The following is a 21,809-nucleotide window of genomic DNA, read 5'->3' on the forward strand; positions in this document are numbered from 1 at the left end:
ATTGAAGATTAATTTCCAGGACACTGCTGTGAGCAACCCAGGAGAAAAATCGGAGGAGCATTAAAACAATTTTTTTTTTCATTTTCTTTTAACAGTTTTGCTTATTCGTTATAAAAATATAGTAGTTGGAGGGGGCTGCGGGGGAGGCTGTTTGACAGTCGAGAATCATCCAGTTGAGTCATTAAGAGTCTGTTGGCTTTCCAGTTGGTGTAGGAAGATGGTGTGCCATGAGGATGGATGTGATGAATGACCAGTGGTGGGAGCGGGGCTGTGGGAGACGGGTGGTCATTATAATTAAACCTCCAGGAATACATCCAACCAGAGTTGGCAGCACTACTTAGAGCATCAAAATTATCTGTTGACCACAGTGAATTAGTTTGTAGGTTTTTTAAAAAACAAAAACGTAAAATCAAATGGAATCTGTGCTTTAGACAAGTAAATTCATGATGCTTAAATATTTAATTTCAGGGCCGTCTGTCGGGCAGTTCATCTGAATCTGTGCCGACACGAAGAGTGGTCCTTTCGCACAACATGGATAAAGCTTTGAAAGAAGGTATGTTTGCTTTTGATTAATTCCTAGAGGATGATTTTTCAAGGAAAGGTGAATAGACAATTTATATAACTTCTCAGATCGGAGAGTATCTTACAAATGTAGAACGGCATGAGGAGTGGACTCGCGTTATCCAAAGGCATTGAAAAATAATTGGTACATTACAGGAACGATGTGATTGCACCAGAGAGGGTACGGAGGAGATTTACGAAGATGTTGCCGGGAGTAGGGAATCTTAGCTATGAGGAAAGTTTGGATTGGCTGGGTTTGTTTACCTTGCAACAGAGGAGGCTGAGAGACCTGATTGAGGTGTATAAAATTATGACTGGCCTAGATAAAGTGGATAGAAAGGGCCTATTTCTCTTAGCAGAGAGGGCAAAAACTAGGGGGCATAGATTTAAAGTAATTGGTAGAAGATTTAGAGAGGATTTGAGGAGAAATGTCTTCACCCAGAGAGTTGTGGAGGTCTGAAACTCACTGCCTAAAAGGGTGGTAGAGGCAGAAACCCTCACCACATTTTAAAAAGTACTTGGATGTGCACTTGAAGTGCCGTAACCTACAGGGCTACGGATCAAGAGCTGGAAAGTGGGATTAGGCTGGGTAGCTCTTTGTTGGCCGGCACGGACACGATGAGCCGAAATGGCCTCCTTCCGTGCTGCAAACTATGATTCTATGGTACAGAAACAAATAGCATGCTGTTTATGATGGCAAATGATGCAAACAATAATTTGCATACTGAAATAAGATGGCCAATATATTTGTACTATATTTCCAACTTTTTAAAGAAACATTTTATAAGCTTTTTACAAACTCATTGTAATGTGGCTAAACATTACAGGGCCAGGCTTATCATTACTGGGAGTGCGGAGGCTGTTTCATTTATGATACTTAATAGACCTTAGCTGGGCTGAAAGGGATGTCACATGCACTGTAGAAGTACAACTGGCCCGAGTACTTGAGATAGAAATCCAAATTCCTGCTTGTGATTGCTATGCAATGGAAAGTGTGCGCGTGAGGTTTAGATCTTCCTCGGCTGCAATCGTCCTCACAGCTGAACAGCCTGCTCATGCTTCCTATTTAGGCTGCCCTATGAAGCATGGCCACCTGGACGATGTACTGGCAGGCTCCTGTTTAATTGTAGCACAGCATACTGGGCACCTTCCACATTAGGAGAGAAGAAAGGAGAATTTTAAAAATCTTGGTGGGGGAGGGAAGGAAGGGAGCAAACAGCAAAAAAGACTTTTGGAATTAATGGGTTATGGAATTGCTAAGTATATTTCAAATTATTTTGACAATCAAAATCAGAAAATGATAAATAGAATGAGCTTTGGCTGGAGACAGTTTTTAATGGAGACTTATGGTCCCTTGCTTCTCAAACTGTTGAGAAATGGTATGAGACGGGTGATTAGATAATACAAGACTTGCTAATGATGCAGAACTCACGTGATCAGATTACCAGTGTAAGATTGGCAGCTGGATTTTGTTGTGGATAAATGTAATTTGGTCTTGAGCATTGGAGCAGGAAATGCTTACAAGATCAAGACGTGCCAATGACAAAGGTTAAAAAGATTTTGGATGGTGTTGATCTTTCCCTGAAAGTATCCAGTCAATGTGAAGTTGTTCAGGTGAATATTTTTCCCTGAATGAGTGCAGCTCCAGCAGCACTCAAAGCTTGACACCATCCAGGGCAAAGCAGCCGCTTGATTGGCACCCCATCCACCACCTTAAACATTCACTCCCTCCACCACCAGCACACCGTGGCTGCAATGTGTACCATTGACAAGATGCACTGCAGCAACTCGCTAAGGTTACTTCGACAGTCCCTTCCAAACCCGCAACAGGACAAGAGCGGCACACCATCACCTACAAGTTCCCCTCCAAGCTGCACAATATCCTGACTTGGAAATATATCGGCGTTCATTCATCATCAAAATCCTGGAACTTCCTCCCGAACGCGCTGTGGGAATACCTTCACCACATGGACTGTAGCGGTTCACCCCTTCTCAAGGTCAATTGGGGATGGGCAATAAATGTTGGCCTTGCCAGCAACACCCACATCCCAGGAACTAATAATAAAAATATGTATGCACACAAACACATTTGATAAGTTTTAACAAGTCTTTAATCATTTAACCTAATTTTGCATGTCCACGTTAGATTGTGTACCTTAACATCAATGGGACACTGACGCATTGAAGAGAACTAAGTATGAATAAAGATTATCCCTTGACTTGGGGTCTGTTCTAAATTTAATTGCAGAACTGCACTTATTTTCATTGGAAACCAAGGCTTGAGAAAGGCCATGACCCAGACCGTGAGTGCAAAACTTGCTGACACAGATCAGAATGATCATCTCTCAACAGATATTAGAAGAACTTTCTGTCCTTTCTGCTTTCCCCTTCCACACAGAGTAACAAACATTTATAACATATTCTCAGCAAAGCTAATAAATGTTGCATTCTAAATGTCAAATTGGATGACATTGGGGGGCTGATTTTCAAATGCCGATCACGTGTTTTTGAGCGAGCAACGATTGGAAATTGGGGCAGAGGGCACCTCAGTTTCCCCATTAACGTCCAATCTGATGATTGGATTTGAAACTAGTTGATAGGGGTGAAAAGCCTGTGTCTACTTCACTGTGGTACACAGCTCCTCTATTGAAATTTTACTGCTTCGTCACTTTAGTCCTTTGTCCATCCGTAGCAGTCCCAATCTTATTACTTTGTAATTTCTCTATAGTGACTTGTCACTGAGCTTGATTAGTTTCAGCACCCTATGTAAAATCAATAACATTGAGCTAGGAGAGTGGAGCCAGGCTGTAATAATGTTTTATTGATATAGAGCCAAATATGGCATTTCATTTCATCTGCGGAACAACAGAAGCGGAAAATTAGGTTATCATCTGCAAGATGTAAAGTGGTATTGGTTGTCAATTTACCAACCTTTCACCTGTTCAAATGAATAACCAGTACTAGTACATGAACATTTCTTTTTTTCTCTCAGAAATCTGAGATCACAAAATTAGAGCTAAATTCTGTCTCGCTCTTAATTCCTGAGGGTTGACAGCATGCGGGCTCAACTATCCCACTCTAGTCTGTTCGCAAATAGAGGTTAGATGTTTGCACACACCAGTCCTTTTGGGTGAAAGGCGAAATTGACAGAATGTACTGGGGAAATTCACTGGGCGTAAATTTACAGTTGGAGGCTTCCCCTGAGCGGATACTTCCGAACCACAATAAAACTACAAACCTATCTGATGGTCCTGGATCATGGAGACTCCCGCTCCTGGGTCTCTACTCGTAGACCTGCGTAAAGGCCCACGTATCCAGGGGCGCATGCGGTTCGCAAGCGTCCCTGGGATCACGTGGGCCGGCCCAATCAATCAGAAAGGGGATTCCCATTATGCTTATGGGGATTCCATTTATGTACAGAATGCTTAATAGGAATCATCCCAAAAATACATTTTAACAACACTGAAATTTAAAAAAATCATTACATGTTTAAAATTAATTACAATACAATTCAATTAAACATTTAAAATGAAAAATTAATTTTTAAAAAATTAATTTAAACATTTTTCAATGGGCCAAAAATCTTTTACAGGTTTTTGAATGTTAAAATGATTTTACAAATTTTATTTTAATATTGAATTTCACCCATACGCTGATAATAGAATACTTTATGCCGGCCTTTATCAGGTGCAAGAGTTTCATGTGCAGTAGCCCAACTCTCTGCCAGCAAATGTCCATTTCCCGGGATGCGGAAGATCTGTCGAAGATTCTTGACTGATCGCAAGTTCCAGTTTTCACGCATGCGCATCGCCTGCATAAACTCAAAACTTGGGATGCAATTATGGCCGTTTATGCGGTGTGTACGTGGTCATAGGCCCCTGATAATCCGGGCCATTGTTCCAAGAAAAATGACTTAATGAGAGGGGCCATGAACTGATGCAAGAGAAGAAATGAGAGAAAAAAATGTGGGCATGCGCAGGAGTCATGAGACGTTTTTGGAGTTTTTAAACTATCTGAAGAATTTAGTGATCGATCAGATGGCAGACAAAGAAGAATGTGACTGGATGCAGAAATGGTCTGGACAAGTCTCATGTCCACAAACAGACACTGAAAATGATGAAGTACATTGGCCACTAACTTCCACAGTGGAGAAGAGAGAGAGCGAACGAGATAAGGGAGAAGTTTATTGGCTCTTTTCTATTTTGAGGGTGACCTGTGGATGCATATTCACTCCTGTATGGTGGATATCCTCACCACCACCTTCTTAGCAGTTTTTGTCTTCAGTGTGAGTTGAGTTGTTTGGGTGTTTTCTGTGTTCTGTTCTAATCTTGCAGCATTATGTTGGTGGAATGTGCCTGAACTAATTAAGTAGATTTCTGAACAGAACCTGAAGAAAACAAGTGTAACATGATTTTCTTTCAAAAGAATGACATGCGAGTTGGGATATTATAAACTAGTTAATATAATGTCAGCATTGGGAAAATCACCTGGAACGATTTACAAAACACTCGCAGCATTCATCTGGAGAGCATAAGTGGTGCGAAGTGCAATCAGCAGCATTTAGAAGCAATGTATCTGCCTCCTAAATCTATTGGAATTCTTTGCGGAAGTAACTTGAGTTAATGGATAAAAGCTCCCTCGTTGATCTATCTTAGATTTTAGAGTGCATTTGGTGATGATCCACATGTGAAGCTTTGCAAAGCAATTAAGATTGTGGAATTAATGCGAAATCTACCTTGCTGGAAAATAGTCTGCCGTCTGTGTATGAGTATTTCTACAGGAGCTGCTGTTCACGCTGCTGATAAATGGTGTGGGGCCATTTGCTTTTGATAGGACAACATTTGCTGATGACATTGAGCAGTGTGGCTAGGTAACTAATGTAGATTGTCCAGATATCTCTGCTCGGGAATGGCAGCTATATTTTAAATGAGTAAATGTAAGATAATGTGCATTGACTTTGGGACCATGAAATAACCTGTGTACAGCAAACTTTGGTTCTGCAAGAAGAACGGAAAAGATTAAGAATTTTGTAAGACTTTTTCTTTATTGTACTGATCAACCTACCATGTTTCATTCTGCTAAACCTTAAGGTGTCTGGTGTTGAGTGTATGCAGCTACTCCCAAGTGTGTCTTTTGGCCAGCTGTTATATGTGACACCGCACCAAAGGGACATCTCTACCCAATGTACTTCTCCAATCACCTACTGATGGGAGCTGCAGCCTGCGTTTGCCATTTCCTTTCCTGGTTTAGATCAGGAGCTAGAAACATAGAAAATAGGTGCAGGAGCAGGCCATTCGACCCTTCGAGCCTGTACCACCTTTCAATATGATCATGGCTGATCATGCAACCTCAGTACCCCACCCCTGCCTTCTCTCCATACCCCCTGATCCCTATAGAAACAATATTGAACTTGCTACCTTCCATTGATGCACTGGAGAGGGTTTAGAGAAAATCAAAATAAAGGTTATTCTGGCACTTAAAATTTTGCAATTGTCAAGACCGCCTCTGAGAACTAAACTTGTTCTCCTGGGAGAAAATAGGATGTCATCCCAAGTCTCTAAAATGCTGAAGGGCAAGAAGAATGTAAACACATTCTGTAAATTATGATTGTGGGACAAGAAGCCACGTACACAAAATTAATAAGCTGTTTACATTGTACATTAATGATTTAGATGAGGGAATTAAATGTAGTATCTACAAATTTGCGGATGACACTAAGTAAGTTGGGTGGCAGTGTAAGCTGCGAGGAGGATGCTATGAGGTTGCAGAGTGACTTGGATAGGTTAGGTGAGTGGGCAAATGCATGGCAGATGAAGTATAATGTGGATAAATGTGAGGTTATCCACTTTGGTGGTAAAAACAGAGAGACAGACTATTATCTGAATGGTGACAGATTAGGAAAAGGGGAGGTGCAACGAGACCTGGGTATCATGGTACATCAGTCATTGAAGTTTGGCATGCAGGTACAGCAGGCGGTTAAGAAAGCAAATGGCATGTTGGCCTTCATAGCGAGGGGATTTGAGTACAGGGGCAGGGAGGTGTTACTACAGTTGTACAGGGCCTTGGTGAGGCCACACCTGGAGTATTGTGTACAGTTTTGGTCTCCTAACTTAAGGAAGGACATTCTTGCTATTGAGGGAGTGCAGCGAAGGTTCGCCAGACTGATTCCCGGGATGGCGGGACTGACTTATCAAGAAAGACTGGATCAACTGGACTTGTATTCACTGGAGTTCAGAAGAATGAGAGGGGATCTCATAGAAACGTTTAAAATTCTGACGGGTTTAGACAGGTTAGATGCAGGAAGAATGTTCCCAATGTTGGGGAAGTCCAGAACCAGGGGTCACAGTCTAAGGATAAGGGGTAAGCCATTTAGGACTGAGATGAGGGGAAACTTCTTCACCCAGAGAGTGGTGAACCTGTGGAATTCTCTACCACAGAAAGTTGTTGAGGCCAATTCACTAAATATATTCAAAAGGGAGTTAGATGTAGCCCTTACTACTAGGGGGATCAAGGGGTATGGCGAGAAAGCAGGAATGGGGTACTGAAGTTGCATGTTCAGCCATGAACTCATTGAATGGCGGTGCAGGCTCGAATGGCCTACTCCTGCACCTATTTTCTATGTTTCTAAGATTAGAGATTAATATAATTTATCTTCTCACCAGAGTATTAGATGTGTGGAATAGGCTCTTGGTGCAAAAGCAATTGCTGTTGTGTCAGGTAACTAACTTCCTTTTAAACCAAGCTAGATGACTGGACAAAGGCATGTGCAGTTGTAATGATAGGTGTAGTCTTGTAAGATCCAATGCTTCATGGGAGACTAGTACACTGATTTCTGTGCAACAAGGAATATGGAAATATTTGCTATAGTATGCAGCTGCTCTAGATTGGATAGACTTCAATGGTAGAATAGAGTGTAATGTTTGGCTGTTATCCTTAGTCTTTCACAAGATTACCAGAGGGTGAGGGAAGGGAAGGGAAGAGGAGGTCCAGGAGAAATTAAATAGAATTTATCTTGAAAGTTTTACTTGTGGTTATTCAGCTTCTGATTTCAGGCTTGGCTCAGTGGCAGCACTCTCAACTCTGACTCAGCAGGTCATGGGTTCAAACTCCAATCTGGAGACTTGACCATATAATCCAGAGTGACAATTCAGCACAGGTGGACGTAAAAGATCCCATGGCACTATTTGAAGAGCAAGGGAATTCTCCCGTTATTCTGGCCAATATTTATCTCTTAATCAACATCACAAAAACAGATTATCTAGTCATTAATTTTCATGCTGTTTGTAGGATTTTGCTGAGTGCAAGTTGGCTACTGCATTTCCCTGCCTTACAACAGTGACTGCACTTCAAAAATATTCCATTCGTTAGAAAATGCTTTGGGATGTCTTGAGTTGTGAATGCTATAAAACTGCAAGTTCTCTTTTTTTCTTCTCTTTAGAGATGAAGTTGAACTGAGTTCCCAAACACACAAAAAAGTTTTCCAACCACTAGAATTCCACCACCAAGATCGTGCCTTTAAATTTAACACCAACTTTGGCGCTCTGAAGACCAACTTTACCATTTTTCTCTCTTTATTACATTTATCATGTTACATTCATTTTATTAATGGTAAACAAATGCAGATTGGTGGGTAATATTGCTGCTGTGAACTCCATGTTGCATGAAAACCGAAAATGCCGCTCGGTCTCCTTATGGTTTTCAGAACATTTATATATATTTTTTTAACAAAGCTGGACAATTGGATGTTGTATTACAATAATGTTGCCACCCATCCAATTTCTAAATTGTAACCTAGACACCAGTACCTTGCCCAATTGGCCATTCTTCATCATGATGGTGTTATAGTGTGGCAGGGCTTGATCCTGATTTCATCCGATTATTAATAAGTGACCATTCTAGGATATATGAATGGACAGTGATCAGAAGTGGGAATCCTGGGGAAAAGAGCATGGAGGCTAATCGTAGCATCTCAACTGCAACCTTGGCTGAGAGCAACTAAGTTAGCGCAGAGCAGGAATCTGATCTATATGCCTGTTGCCTACGGGTTTTTCCCAAGTGGGGTAGCATTCAACGAGTGCTCTTAGCAGCAAAGCAAACATCAGAACTCAAGCTATGATCCCACTCCCTGCCTTGTTGCTATGCTGCCCTCTGTCTGGTTTTGGATTTGACAAATGGTGACAACACTTTGAAGCAAAGAATGATGCAAACGAAATATAATACTTTGCCATTTTTTAAAAATCTCTATGAAGATTGGAGTTCAGACAACAAATTCTTCTGAGCTGCAAAGGGTGCATTGTATAACCTAGAGGAGTCTTTTATTATATTGTCTGGTTGGGGCAAACGCAATATAAATGTGCTGATCGACATCTACAAGTAGATGGGCTCCGGCATTAGAAACCCACTTTGGCAGTTGTATGTGCGTGAAGTCATTGTGTTATGACCAATGCTCCTTTTTTTGGGGGGTGTGCGGCCCATTCACAGTTTTACGCATGCGTGAAATTTAATGTTGAAAAAGCCAGTCCCGGTCTGTGCGGGACCGGCAGAGAACTGAGGAAACATTGGTCATGACGTGTCGTAAAGTCAAGGCATGGATACACTGAATCCGACTTGCCATGTTTAGTGACCAGTGGGAGTAGAGGAAAATCCAGTAAAAGCTTTATCTTTGCTGTGAGGTAATTTTACCTTTGGTAATACTGCTGTCTAAGCAGGAGATGTTTGTGGGAGCAGGTGACACCAACAACAGCAACTTGCATTTATATAGCGCTTTTATCGTAGTAAAACATCCCAAGGCGCTTCATACGAGCGTTATCAAACAAAATTTGACACCTAGCCACACAAGATGTTAGGACGGGGAAGAGGTAGGTTTTAAGGAGCGTTTTAATGGAGGAGCGAGAGGTAGAGAGGTGCAGAAGCTTAGGGAGGGTATTCCAGAGCTTGGGGCCCAGGCAACTGAAGGTACATCCGCCAATGGTGGAGCGATGAAAATCGGGATGTGCAAGAGGCCAGAATTGGAGGAGTGCAGACTCAGAGTGTTAAAGCACTGGAGGCGGTTACAGAGGTATGCAGACATAATGCCACGGAGGAATTTGAAAACCAGGATGAGAATTTTAAAATCGAGGCATTGCCGGACCTGAAGACCGTGTAGGTCAGAGAGCACAGGGGTGATGGGTTAACGGGACTTGGTGCTGCAGAGTTTTGGATGAGTTCATGTTTATGGGGAGTGGAAGATGGGAGGCCGGACAGGAGTGCATTGGAAATAGTCGAGTCTAGCGATAACAAAGGCATCGCACCACCCAAATCTTCCTAGATGCGCAGCAGTCTGCAGCCAATGCGTATTGAAATCAATAGGGGTACAAACAGGGTCATGATTATATTACTGCACTAGTAATCCATAGGCCTGGATGAATACTCCAGAGAAGGAGAGTTCAAATATCACCATGACAGTTTTAGAATTTGAATTCAGTTAAAATATCTGGAAATAAAAAGCTGATATCAGTAAAAGTGACCAGGAGATTGTCTGATTATCATAAAAACCCAACCGGTTCTCTAAGATCCTGGAAGGAGGGAAATCTTCCATCTTTATCCTGGTCTGTCCGATACATAACTCCAGCTCCACACTAATGTGGTTGATTCTTAACTGTCCTCTGAAGTGTATCAGAACTGCTATCAGCGGATTAGGAAAATCAACTATCTCTATCTCAGGGCAACTCATCATCATAGGCAGTCCCTCGGAGTCGAGGACGACTTGCTTCCACTCTAAAAGTGAGTTCTCAGGTGACTGTGAGTCCAATATGGGAATTACAATCTCTGTCACAGGTGGGGCAGACAATGGTTGAAGGAAAGGGTAGTCAGGGAGCCTGGGTTGACGCACATTCCTTCTGCTGTCTACGCTTGTTTTCTGCTTGTTCTTGGCGATGGGACTCAAGGTGCTCAGCGCCTTCCCGGATGCTCATCCTCCACTATGGGCGGTTGTGGGCTAGGGATTCCCAGAAGTCGGTGGGTTGTTGCACTTTGTCAAAGAGGCTTTGAGGGTGTCCTTGAAGCGTTTCCTCTGCCCACCTGGAGCTCGCTTGCCGTGTAAAAGCTCTGCGTAGAGCTTTGGTAGTCTTGTGTCGGTCATGCAGATGATGTGGCCTGCCCAACGGAGCCTATCGAGCGTGGTCAATGCTGGGGATGTGCGCAAACACAAGCATCGTCTGCGTACTGTAGTTCAATGACAGAGGATGGGATGACCTTGGATGCGGCCTGGAGGCTGCGGAGGTTGAACAGATTCCCATCTGTTCTATAATTTAGCTCCACGACGGCGGGGAGCTTGCTAAGGGTGAGATGTAGCATTGCAGCAAGGAAGATCAAAAAGAGCGTTGGTGCGATGATGCATCTCTGCTTGACCCTGGTCTGGATGTAGATTGGGTCTGTGATGGATCCATTGGTCAGGATTGCATGTCATCGTGGAGCAGATAGAAGATGGTGACAACCTTTTGAGGGCAGCCAAAATGGAGGAGGACGCTTCATAATCCCTTGCAGTTGACAGTGTCAAAGGTCTTTGTGAGGTCAAAGAAGGCCATATACAAGAGTTGGTGCTGTTCCCTGCATTTCTCTTATAGTTGTCGTGCAGTAAAGATCATGGACGGAATCCGCATTGCGACTCTGGGAGGAGCGCTTCAGCCACAGGGAGAAGACGATTGAGGAGGATTCTTGCAATGATTTTCCCTGTGGCCGACAGCAGGAAGATTCCTCTGCAGTTACCACAGTCGGACTTGTCCCCTTTTTTGAAGATGGTCATGATTACGGTGTCCCTGAGATCTCCTGGCATGCTCTCCTCTTTCCAGATAAGAGAACTGAGGTCATGTATTCAGGAGATCCCGGAGCTAATTAGCCGCAAACGCAAGGCATTTATGAACTTAAAACAGCAACCCAACTTGAGAGCAAGAAAGCAGCTCTACAGATGGCTGAAGGCCAAGGTCCAACAAAAAACCCACGACCTAAAAAAACAGATGGTGGGTGGAGAAAGAACAGGAGAGGCAGCAGTTAACCGACAACCACGACGTGCTTCGATTCTTCAGCGCAGTCAACATCACCTACAGCTCAAGCATCCAAGACCTTACCCCACTGCTGGCCAAGAACGGTGAGGTACTCATCAAGGACAGAGAGGCAGTCAGTGCCCGTTGGAAGGAGCATTTTGAAGATCTCCTTAACCGCGACTCTGTCTTCGACGCGAGTGTCCTCAACTCCATCCCGCAGCATGCTACCCGTCACCATCTCAGCACAACCCCAGCCCTGCACAAGGTAGAAAAGGCCATCCGTCAGCTGACTAATAACAAGGCAACAGGAGCAGATGTAATTCCCGCTGAAGCACTAAAGCATGGCAGAGAAGCACTTTTGGCATGAATACATGACCTCAGGGCAACTAGGGATGAGCTTTGCCACTGACACCCATATCCTGAGAGTGAATTTAAAAAAAAAAGACAGAAGTAAATTGATTTGGGTTTTTTTTTGTCTGTTTTGTTTTTATTTTCCTAATTCCAAAAATAGTTTGAGGAGAGCTGTTTCTAGCACTTTAGTGAGTTCAAAGAATAACCTTTTTATATTTGCATTTCAAAGGGATGTGATTGCGCCTTTCAATGGATTTCATTATATTCGTATGGCATTGCTAAATAGCTGTTCAACACAAGAATTGAATGGTACTTTATGATTATACTGGCTTTTCAGGATCTTGGGGTCCGAACTCGGTCAAAGGCCAGGTCCGCCCAAGTGCCGCCCAAAAGACCGGCGAGAGACCGGGCGGAACTTTGCCTGGAAGATTCCTCTAAAAGAGATGGCAGTTCCGCCCGGTGGCCAAACAATGGCTTACTCCGTCAATCTGGGCGGCAGCAGACAGGAGCGCTCAATCTCGACGGCACAGGCTCTTGCCGCCGAAGTGCCACTGAGAATGGAGTCGGGCCCACGGAGGGTGGAAGACCTGCAAATAAAAATCAAAGCAAACAAAAAAAAAACACACCGGAACACCTTCAGCGGACCGCATCCAGGTAAGTCGCTGAAATAAATAAATAATTCGAATATGTTCACTAACCTTTTTTTTTCGTTCTTCATACCTACCGTCTGGGTTAGAACAGCCTCCATGCAGCGGTCCTTCCCCCTGCTAGCGCTGACTCCTACCCGCACCAATCTGGCAGTTCCGGCGGGCAGAAGGCCACTTACGCTGCCGCCAGAGGACGTCAGCGGGCGGTTCCTGGTGGTTCGCCAGCCCGCCCGCCCGCTCCAGCCCAAGTGGAAAATGGCAGAGAGGAAAACGGCAGCAAAACTCGGCGACAGCCACCAATATCGGGGCCTTAGTCTTTTTAACTCATTTCTACAGCTGAGCTCTTTGTTCTGTCATGTTTTCAATTATATAATGCTATAATTGTGGCAATAACCATTACTTCTTCATGAAATGCCTAGCTCTTTCAGCACACGAAGTAAAAAGGTCAGCTTTGACATTTCTGAGGTTTACACATGGCGGCTGAGGAATTGAAAATTCTGAAATAACATTTTTTTAACTTGCTGGAAAAGACTTGGTCGGTCAGCATCTGGAGCACACAGCCTATTGTTTCAAACGTCAATAGAACCAAAAATTGTAGCTGTCTGAGTGATGGTCAGCCTGGTACCTTCAGCCTTGCCACTGAACTAAAAAATACAACTGCAAACTTACTTGACTGTTCAGGACTTGAAATGCCTGAAGTCGTCATATATTTTCATTTTCAGCCCTTGACACAAACTATGCTCCCTTGCCACACATTCATCACTCGCTCAGGCTGAACCAGACACTGCAAAAAATCTTGCAGTCTTCACCTTCGAGTGGAGATTCAAATCCCATGTCCCATCAGTTAGCAAGACTACCTTTTCCCACATCTGCTTTGCCTGCCTTTTGCTGCTGAAAGCCTTACCCATGTTTTTGTCATCCAAAGTCTTGATTATTCCATTGCCTCAACTTGTCAGAAACGCAGCCATCCTTGTCCTGTCTGATCTGTTTGCCTTGCCCTCGCTGACTTACATTGGCTCCCTGACCCCTAGTGTATTAACTTAAAATCCTCGCTTTTATCTTCATATCGCTCCATGGCCTCACCCACCTTATCTGCAAAAACCTCCAGCCGTGTAATCCTCCGACTCTGGAAATCCATGTATTTCTCCCTTCCCTTTCTCCTACCATTGGTGACAGAGCCTTCAGCTGCCTGGATTGTACTTTTCTTTTTCCTAATCGCCTTCCTTCCGGTGTCCAGCCCAACATTTATCCCTCAACCAATGTCAGTAAAACAAATTATTTTGGTCATTATCTTATTGCTGTTTGTGGGACCTTGCTGTGCGCAAATTGGTTGCTGTGTTTTCTACATTACAACAGTGACTACACTTCAAAAAAAAAGTACTTCGTTGGCTGTAAAACACGTTGGAGGAGGTCGTGAAAAGCTCCATATAAATGAAAGTTCTTTATATTTTATTTACCTTCTCAAACCCTTCTCCTACATTGAACTCTTGTATTGGCTTTCCCCATTTACGTTTTCTGACTGCTCCAGCAAATGCACCTCTAGTCTGAACATTTGCTTTCTGTCCCAACACTTCCTTATGATCCAGTTTGCCTCCTTTGCATCACAAAAGAGTTCCACATTTGTCTGGTCGTGTTAGGTTTTCAACTTGCTGCTGAGGATGAGCTGTAGCTGACACCAAGCCATGGCACTGCTCTCATCTTTTACCGCTGGAAGAAAAGTCCTGGGCAAGATGGAAAAGCAGCCTCTAATGTTTGGCAGTTCAACGCACAAATTCTAGCTTGTGACCCAACAGCTCCTGAATAACGGAGGTTACGAGACCAGACCTCATTGAATGTGTAGTCAGTGGATGAGTCCATTTACCTGGAAATCTGGCATCTCGTGCCTGCTGTGTTAATGGCATCTTCAATTAAGTGAGACTTTTGTACAAATGCTTAGAAATATGATTTTTCAATAAGAATGTGGCTTTTCAGCTGTTCTGTCGCTACTGAGCTAGTAGCAATTTTTTTTCCTTCATGCTGATGAATCTAATCTCTATGCTGCTGCAGGCTCTGAATTCTAATATTCTCAGCATTGCACAGCATATTAGTTACAGGTAAAATCAGGGTCCAGTTCACATTACTCTGAATTTCCCTTGTGATTTCATTTTGATTTACTAGCACAATTGGAAACACTCCCCATTTGTGGAATTCATGCAGATAGATCACAGCTATTATGTAGCCTGCTGGTGAATATTGGAGAACCCAGGTCCCCGTGGAACGGGGTGTTCCAACCTCGATTTTCAGCCAGCTGAACCATCATCTGCAACTACATGTGCAGCAAATTAACGAAAATTGGCTGATGCTGATCTGGGATACAACAGCAAAAGTCCCAGAATAAACGGGACATTGCACGTTGCTCTCGATTTCCTTCTTTTTAAGATTATCCAAAAGACACTTGTTGAGATTTGGGTATATTATACTTGTATATTTGGGTTTCAAACATCTTATTCGATAACCAGAATAAAAATTGAACCACTTCTCTATTTTCTACTTGCCAGGCGGTCTGGTGGTACATTTCGGGCCCTTCTCCCAAAAGCGCTTTTATTTGTGCCTACCATAAAAGGCAGGTTCTGTGGAAATCTAAAATAAAAACAGAAAATGCTGGAACCACTCAGCAGGTCCGGTTGCATCTGTGGAGAGAGAAACCAGTTTTATTTTAGATTTTCAGCAACTACAGTATTTTGCGTTTGTTTATTATGGAGTTGTTTGGGAAGGCATAGGAATGCTCTCTACCGAGGAGGAAGAGCGGACTCGAGAGTCTCTGTGGAGATAATAAAATTAATGTTTTCCACAAAATTGTCAAAGCAAAAAATCTACAATATATTTCTCTACATACAATGAAAGGAGTATTTTGGACAAAAAACACCCCTCACCCCCCTTCCTGTCCCAGGCTTTTGTTGCACTTCAATTTGTTTTTTTGATCTCCAGCTTTGTATGATGGGATATGATGTTGAGCTAGGCTAGGCTGTCAAGAGCTGAATTGGCTTGGAGACACAGAGTACACCGTCAAAAAACATCACTAGAGAAATCTTGTTTTGTTTCAGCATCCCTTATTGACTAGCTATGGAACAGCATTGAAGGAGCCTGTGTGGCAATGTCTGAAATCCCATTTAGGGCTTCTGGCTTAGCTAGCTCGGAAGGGGAGAAAATGAGAATATGCTCGCACATTCGTATATTATATGCAATTTTTAAAAGGCGATAAAAGCTTCATTTTATCATTTTCCAACCATCATGGGAATAGAAAGGCACAAGTAATGTTTTTGCATCATGAAAGCGCAATCATAAATCAGCTAATTTCAGTTCTTTTGTGTATATATAATCTTTATCAATGATCCATTGTTACATCTCATTGACGTCCTTACGGATGTTTAATGATGGTGTGCCATTTATTTTCATGCTTCTGGAAGTCAGCGGAAGTTTAATTTTATGACGCGTTGTATTTTTAGTGGGATTGGGGATTGACCCATGAAATGCTGCTGCACCAGCTTGCTGGGCGAGTTTATTGAGCTTGTCTGTCCCCGAATGTGTTGTGATAACCATTTTTGAGTTCCTGTGCCGGTTCCTCTCCTTTCCTCCTCTTTGGGTGGTTCTTATGTCAAGCCACAGTTCCCCTGGTACTGGCAATGGCAACCCCCCAATGTCCTGGCCGAGTGGCCATTCTTCATGACATTGGAGTGTCAGCAGGCTTTTTGACCATGGGGGTATTACCATTGGATTGGTTCTGTGTCTGCATGTGCATTTTGCACCTGATGTGACTGGATTACAATTAGGACCGTGTGCCCTGGCTGACTTCCTTTTTCCTTCACTTGCCCAGGGATGCAAATGAAAGTTGTAGCATGCCACTGCAGTGATGCACAGAAGACTGGGTTTCGGGCACCCTAGCCGAGCTCAATATCTTATCCCATCATACAAAGCTTGAGATCAAAAACAATTAAATGGGAGTTGGAGGCGGGGTGCTTTTTGTTCAAAATACTCCTATTGTATGTAGATGAGATTTGCTTCCCTGGGGGACCCCTTCTGTGAATTTGTTTTAATAATGGCATTTGATCTGCTAATTTAATGAAGATCTTCATGTTCTGAATGATGACGGCACCACACCCTATGGTGCTTTTATCTACCAAACCATTAGGTGAACCTGCTTTGATGGATTATGAGGTTATAAAAGTTTTTGAGACATTTTTACGCTGGGACTGTTCCAATTTTTTACTCTGGATACTTTACATAGTATATTATAATCCTCTAACATGGAACCACATTTGGATTAGTACAACCTAATACCAGCCCATCCCAAGAGGAATTTCTACTCCTTCATAGCTATGCATTCTCCTTGGACTATATGCAACAGAGCCATGGTGATACCTGTTGCACATTTTGGGCCCAAATTTGGCTCTCCCGTTTTTTTTGCCGCACTCACGTGAGATGCGTCGACTTCCTAGGCTCAAAACGGCGCCAAAAAGATGTCCCCGGATTCTGGTCGCTCTGTTGACTCTCACGAGGCTTGGCGCAGCGTGGTGATTCCATTGGGAGGGGCGGAGCTAGGGCCCTGCACGTGAAAGAGTGCCAGCAGCTGTCCGCATGCGCATTAGAGCGTTCGCGCATGCGCAGTAGCTGCTGCTGATGATGCGTGCTGCAACGTGGGACCCGATGCATCCCGCCCCAATCCCGGGCCGAGTGGCCTGCCGCACAGGCCGGTCTGCTGCCTTCTCGGGCTAAGGCTACAAACTGGGTTGATGGGAGTTTTGATCGGGGGGTGGGGGTAGGGAGGGGGGAGAGAAGTTTGATCGGCTGGGGGGAGAGTTTTGATCGGAGGGCGGAGAGGGGGGTGGGGGTTTGATCGAAGGGGAGGGAGGGGGGAGAGTTTTGATCGGGGGGGAGTTTTGATCGGGGCGAGGGGGGAGAGTTTTGATCGGGGGAAGGAGGGAGGGGGGGAGAGTTTTGATGGGAGAGAGAGGGGGGAGAGTTTTGATTGCGGGGGGGGAGAGTTTTGATTGGGGAGGAGCGGGGGAGAGTTTTAATCGGTGGGGGAGATTGGGGAGGAGTGGTAGAGAGTTTTGATCGGGGGGGTTTGGGGAGGAGAGGGAGAGTTTTGATCGGGTGGGTTTGGGGAGGAGAGGGAGAGAGTTTTGATTGGGAGGGATTGGGGAGGAGTGGGAGAGTTTTGATCGGGGGGGGAGATTGGGGAGGGGTGGGGGTGAGTTTTGATTGGGGAGGAGTGGGGGAGAGTTTTGATCGGGGAGGGGAGATTGGGGAGGAGAGGGAGAGAGCTTTGATCGGGGGGAGGTTGGGGAGGAGTGGGGGAGAGTTTTAATCGGGGGGGGGGGGAGATTGGGGAGGAGCGGGAGCGTTTTGATTGGGGAGGGGTGGGGGTGAGTTTTGATTGGGGAGGGGTGGGGGTGAGTTTTGATCGGGGGGGAGATTGGGGAGGGGTGGGGGTGAGTTTTGATCGGGGGGGAGATTGGGGAGGGGTGGGGGTGAGTTTTGATCGGGGGGGAATTGAGGAGGAGTGGGAGAGAGTTTTGATTGGGGAGGGGTGGGGGTGAGTTTTGATCGGGGGGGTTTAGGGAGGGGTGGGGGTGAGTTTTGATCGGGGGAGAATTGGGGAGGAGAGGGGGAGAGTTTTGATCGGGGGGGGGAGATTGGGGAGGGGTGGGGGTGAGTTTTGATCGAGGGGGAGATTGGGGAGGAGAGGGGAGAGTTTTGATCGGGGGGAGACTTTTGATCCCGGGGGCGGGGGGAGTTTTGATCTGGCGGGGTGGGGGGACGGTGATAACTGTGTAGCCAATAATTTTAATGAGCTTACTCAAGACCTCCCTTAACCCTGTTGATGAAAATACTTTCCAACATAAAAATTATGAGCAGTAGGTACTTGTAGTTTTTATTTGGATATTTTGAAAAAATTATGTAAATATGTTTTGTCTTTTTACTATTTTTGTAGTTTAAGCTTCCATGAATGCTTCTGTTGTATAGTAAATTAACTTTGCGAAGTTTGTCATATGATGTCCTGTATAGCTGTTTGATCCTATTCACATTCTTTAGTCAAGTCATTAATACCTACCTGCGCTGATTTCTTAACTTTCCACATACGCTGGCCTAAGTTAGTTTGGAGTAACTATTAGCTGGCCTTAGTGACTCCTAAATGGCCAAAACGGGCGTAGGTGGCTGGTAATGCCCCCTTTTGAAAAAAAACTAAACGAAAAAAAATCCTAACTAACTCACTTACACTGGCGCAAATTGAATGTGCAAAATGGGGATTTTTAAGATACTCCAGAAAAATCAAGTTGCTCCAAAAAAAAAACAGCAACTCCTGGCCAATTTTGAGCCCATTGAAACCAGGTCTTTACATTTGCACAACGTACATCATCTGCATTTTAAAACTGAAGCTTGTGAAAGACCTGAAGGTTATTTATTTGATTTGAGGTTATTCAATTGCAACCTGAAGATTAATTGTTAACCTAATGGATCTGTGTGAATCTTTACCTTGAGGTAACGTGCAGTGAAGAACAATGATGATGTACATGACAAATCTGTGATTTTTACAAGGAGGGAAGTGCGAACCATTCAGAGATGAATTGAATGTGACCTCGCCGAACCCCTTTTATTATGGGATGAAAACGTTGTAGTGCTCGGTAGCCTCTTCCGCCCCTTCGCCGTGTCCCTTTTATTGGCAGATTATGAAGTTGCTGTTTTGAATTGCTCTGTATATTCGCCTACCTGCCTTGCATTATTGGATGATGACATTCTCTCTTGCTCCCTCCTTTCCCCCACCCCCACCCACCAGTGACCCATCATTGTTGGATGGGATTGTTGCTGATTTTGTAAAAGCTGATTACAATGATGACGGTCAGATGTGTCACCAGTTGAACTAAAAGGGGCATTGAGTGACAACAGCACCAAGTAGAAAGACCTGAAACGCAGACACTTAATGAATCATTGGAATTCTCCAGCAACTTAAGAACAGTAAGTGGCCCCCATAACGTGATATAACAGGTGTCAGATTGAGTGAATCCGATGATTATGGCAGGAGAGCTCGGTCGGGTGTTATGCTCCTCCTGTACCATGTGGCAACTCGGGGACGACACCAGTGTCCCTGACGACTATATCTGCAGGAAGTGTATCCACCTCAAGCTCCTGACGGTCCGCGTTGCGGAGTTGGAGCTGAGGGTGGATTCACTCTGGAGCATCCACGATGCTGAGAATGACGTGAGTACCACGTGTAGCGAGTTGGTCTTACCGCAGGAGAAGGGTACACAGCCAGCTAGGGAATGGAAGAACAGCAGGAAGAGTAGTGCAAGGAAGGTAGTGCAGGAGTCCCCTGTGGTCATCCCCCCTGCAAAACAGATACACTGCTTTGGGTACTGTTGAGGGGGATGACTCATCAGGGGAGGGCAGCAGCAGCCAAGTTCATGGCACCGTGGCTGGCTCTGTTGCACAGGAGTGCAGGAAAAAGAGTGGGAGAGCGATAGTGATAGGGGATTCAATTGTAAAGGGAATAGATAGGCGTTTCTGCGGCCGCAACCGAGACTCCAGGATTGTATGTTGCCTCCCTGGTGCAAGGGTCAAGGATGTCTCGGAGCGGGTGCAGGACATTCTAAAAAGGGAGGGAGATCAGCCAGTTGTGGTGGTGCACATTGGTACCAATGACATAGGTAAAAAAAGGGATGAGGTCCTACGAAACGAATTTAAGGAGCTAGGAGCTAAATTAAAAAGTAGGACCTCAAAAGTAGTAATCTCGGGATTGCTACCAGTGCCATCTGATAGTCAGAGTCGGAATCGCAGGATAGCGCAGATGAATACGTGGCTTGAGCAGTGGTGTAGCAGGGAGGGATTCAAATTCCTGGGGCATTGGAACCGGTTCTGGGGGAGGTGGGACCAGTACAAACCGGACGGTCTGCACCTGGGCAGGACCGGAACCAATGTCCTCGGGAGTGTTGGCTAGTGCTGTTGGGGAGGATTTAAACTAATATGGCAGGGGGATGGGAACCAATGCAGGGAGACAGAGGGAAACAAAAAGGAGGCAAAAGCAAAAGACAGAAAGGAGATGAGGAAAATTGGAGGGCAGAGAAACCCAAGGCAAAGAACAAAAAGGGCCACTGTACAGCAAAATTCTAAAAGGACAAAGGGTGTTAAAAAAACAAGCCTGAAGGCTTTGTGTCTTAATGCAAGGAGTATCCGCAATAAGGTGGATGAATTAACTGTGCAAATAGATGTTAACAAATATGATGTGATTGGGATTACGCAGACGTGGCTCCAGGATGATCAGGGCTGGGAACTCAACATCCAGGGGTATTCAACATTCAGGAAAGATAGAATAAAAGGAAAAGGAGGTGGGGTAGCATTGCTGGTTAAGGAGGAAATTAAGGCAATAGTTCGGAAGGACATTAGCTTGGATGATGTGGAATCTATATGGGTGGAGCTGCAGAATACCAAAGGGCAAAAAACGTTAGTGGGAGTTGTGTACAGACCTCCAAACAGTAGTCGTGATGTTGGGGAGGGCATCAAACATGAAATTAGGGGTGCGTGCAATAAAGGTGCAGCAGTTATAATGGGTGACTTTAATATGGACATAGATTGGGTTAACCAAACTGGAAGCTAATACGGTGGAGGAGGATTTCCTGGAGTGCATAAGGGATGGTTTTTTAGACCAATATGTCGAGGAACCAACTAGGGGGGAGGCCATCTTAGACTGGGTGTTGTGCAATGAGAGAGGATTAATTAGCAATCTCGTTGTGCGAGACCCCTTGGGGAAGAGTGACCATAATATGGTGGAATTCTGCATTAGGATGGAGAATGAAAGAGTTAATTCAGAGACCATGGTCCAGAACTTAAAGAAGGGTAACTTTGAAGGTATGAGGCGTGAATTGGCTAGGATAGATTGGCGAATGATACTGAAGGGGTTGACTGTGGATGGGCAATGGCAGACATTTAGAGACCGCATGGATGAACTACAACAATTGTACATTCCTGTCTGGCGTAAAAATAAAAAAGGGAAGGTGGCTCAACCGTGGCTATCAAGGGAAATCAGGGATAGTATTAAAGCCAAGGAAATGGCATACAAATTGGCCAGAAATAGCAGTGAACCTGGGGACTGGGAGAAATTTAGAACTCAGCAGAGGAGGACAAAGGGTTTGATTAGGGCAGGGAAAATGGAGTACGAGAAGAAGCTTGCAGGGAACATTAAGACGGATTGTAA

General features: G+C 44.5%; 1 protein-coding gene across 1 annotated transcript in view; it reads left to right on the forward strand.

Annotated features, from left to right (window-relative positions):
* Positions 1-21,809, forward strand: part of LOC139256360 (sorting nexin-25-like) — a gene marked incomplete at its 3' end in the record, with an annotated part of 215,905 nt that overhangs the window by 37,888 nt on the left and 156,208 nt on the right. The window contains exon 3 of the mRNA XM_070874206.1: positions 469-553. Coding sequence (XP_070730307.1) covers positions 469-553 — 85 coding nt within the window. The remainder of the gene's footprint in view (positions 1-468; positions 554-21,809) is intronic.

This window comes from Pristiophorus japonicus, unplaced genomic scaffold, assembly GCF_044704955.1.
Source record: "Pristiophorus japonicus isolate sPriJap1 unplaced genomic scaffold, sPriJap1.hap1 HAP1_SCAFFOLD_710, whole genome shotgun sequence".
Lineage (NCBI taxonomy): Eukaryota > Metazoa > Chordata > Chondrichthyes > Pristiophoridae > Pristiophorus > Pristiophorus japonicus.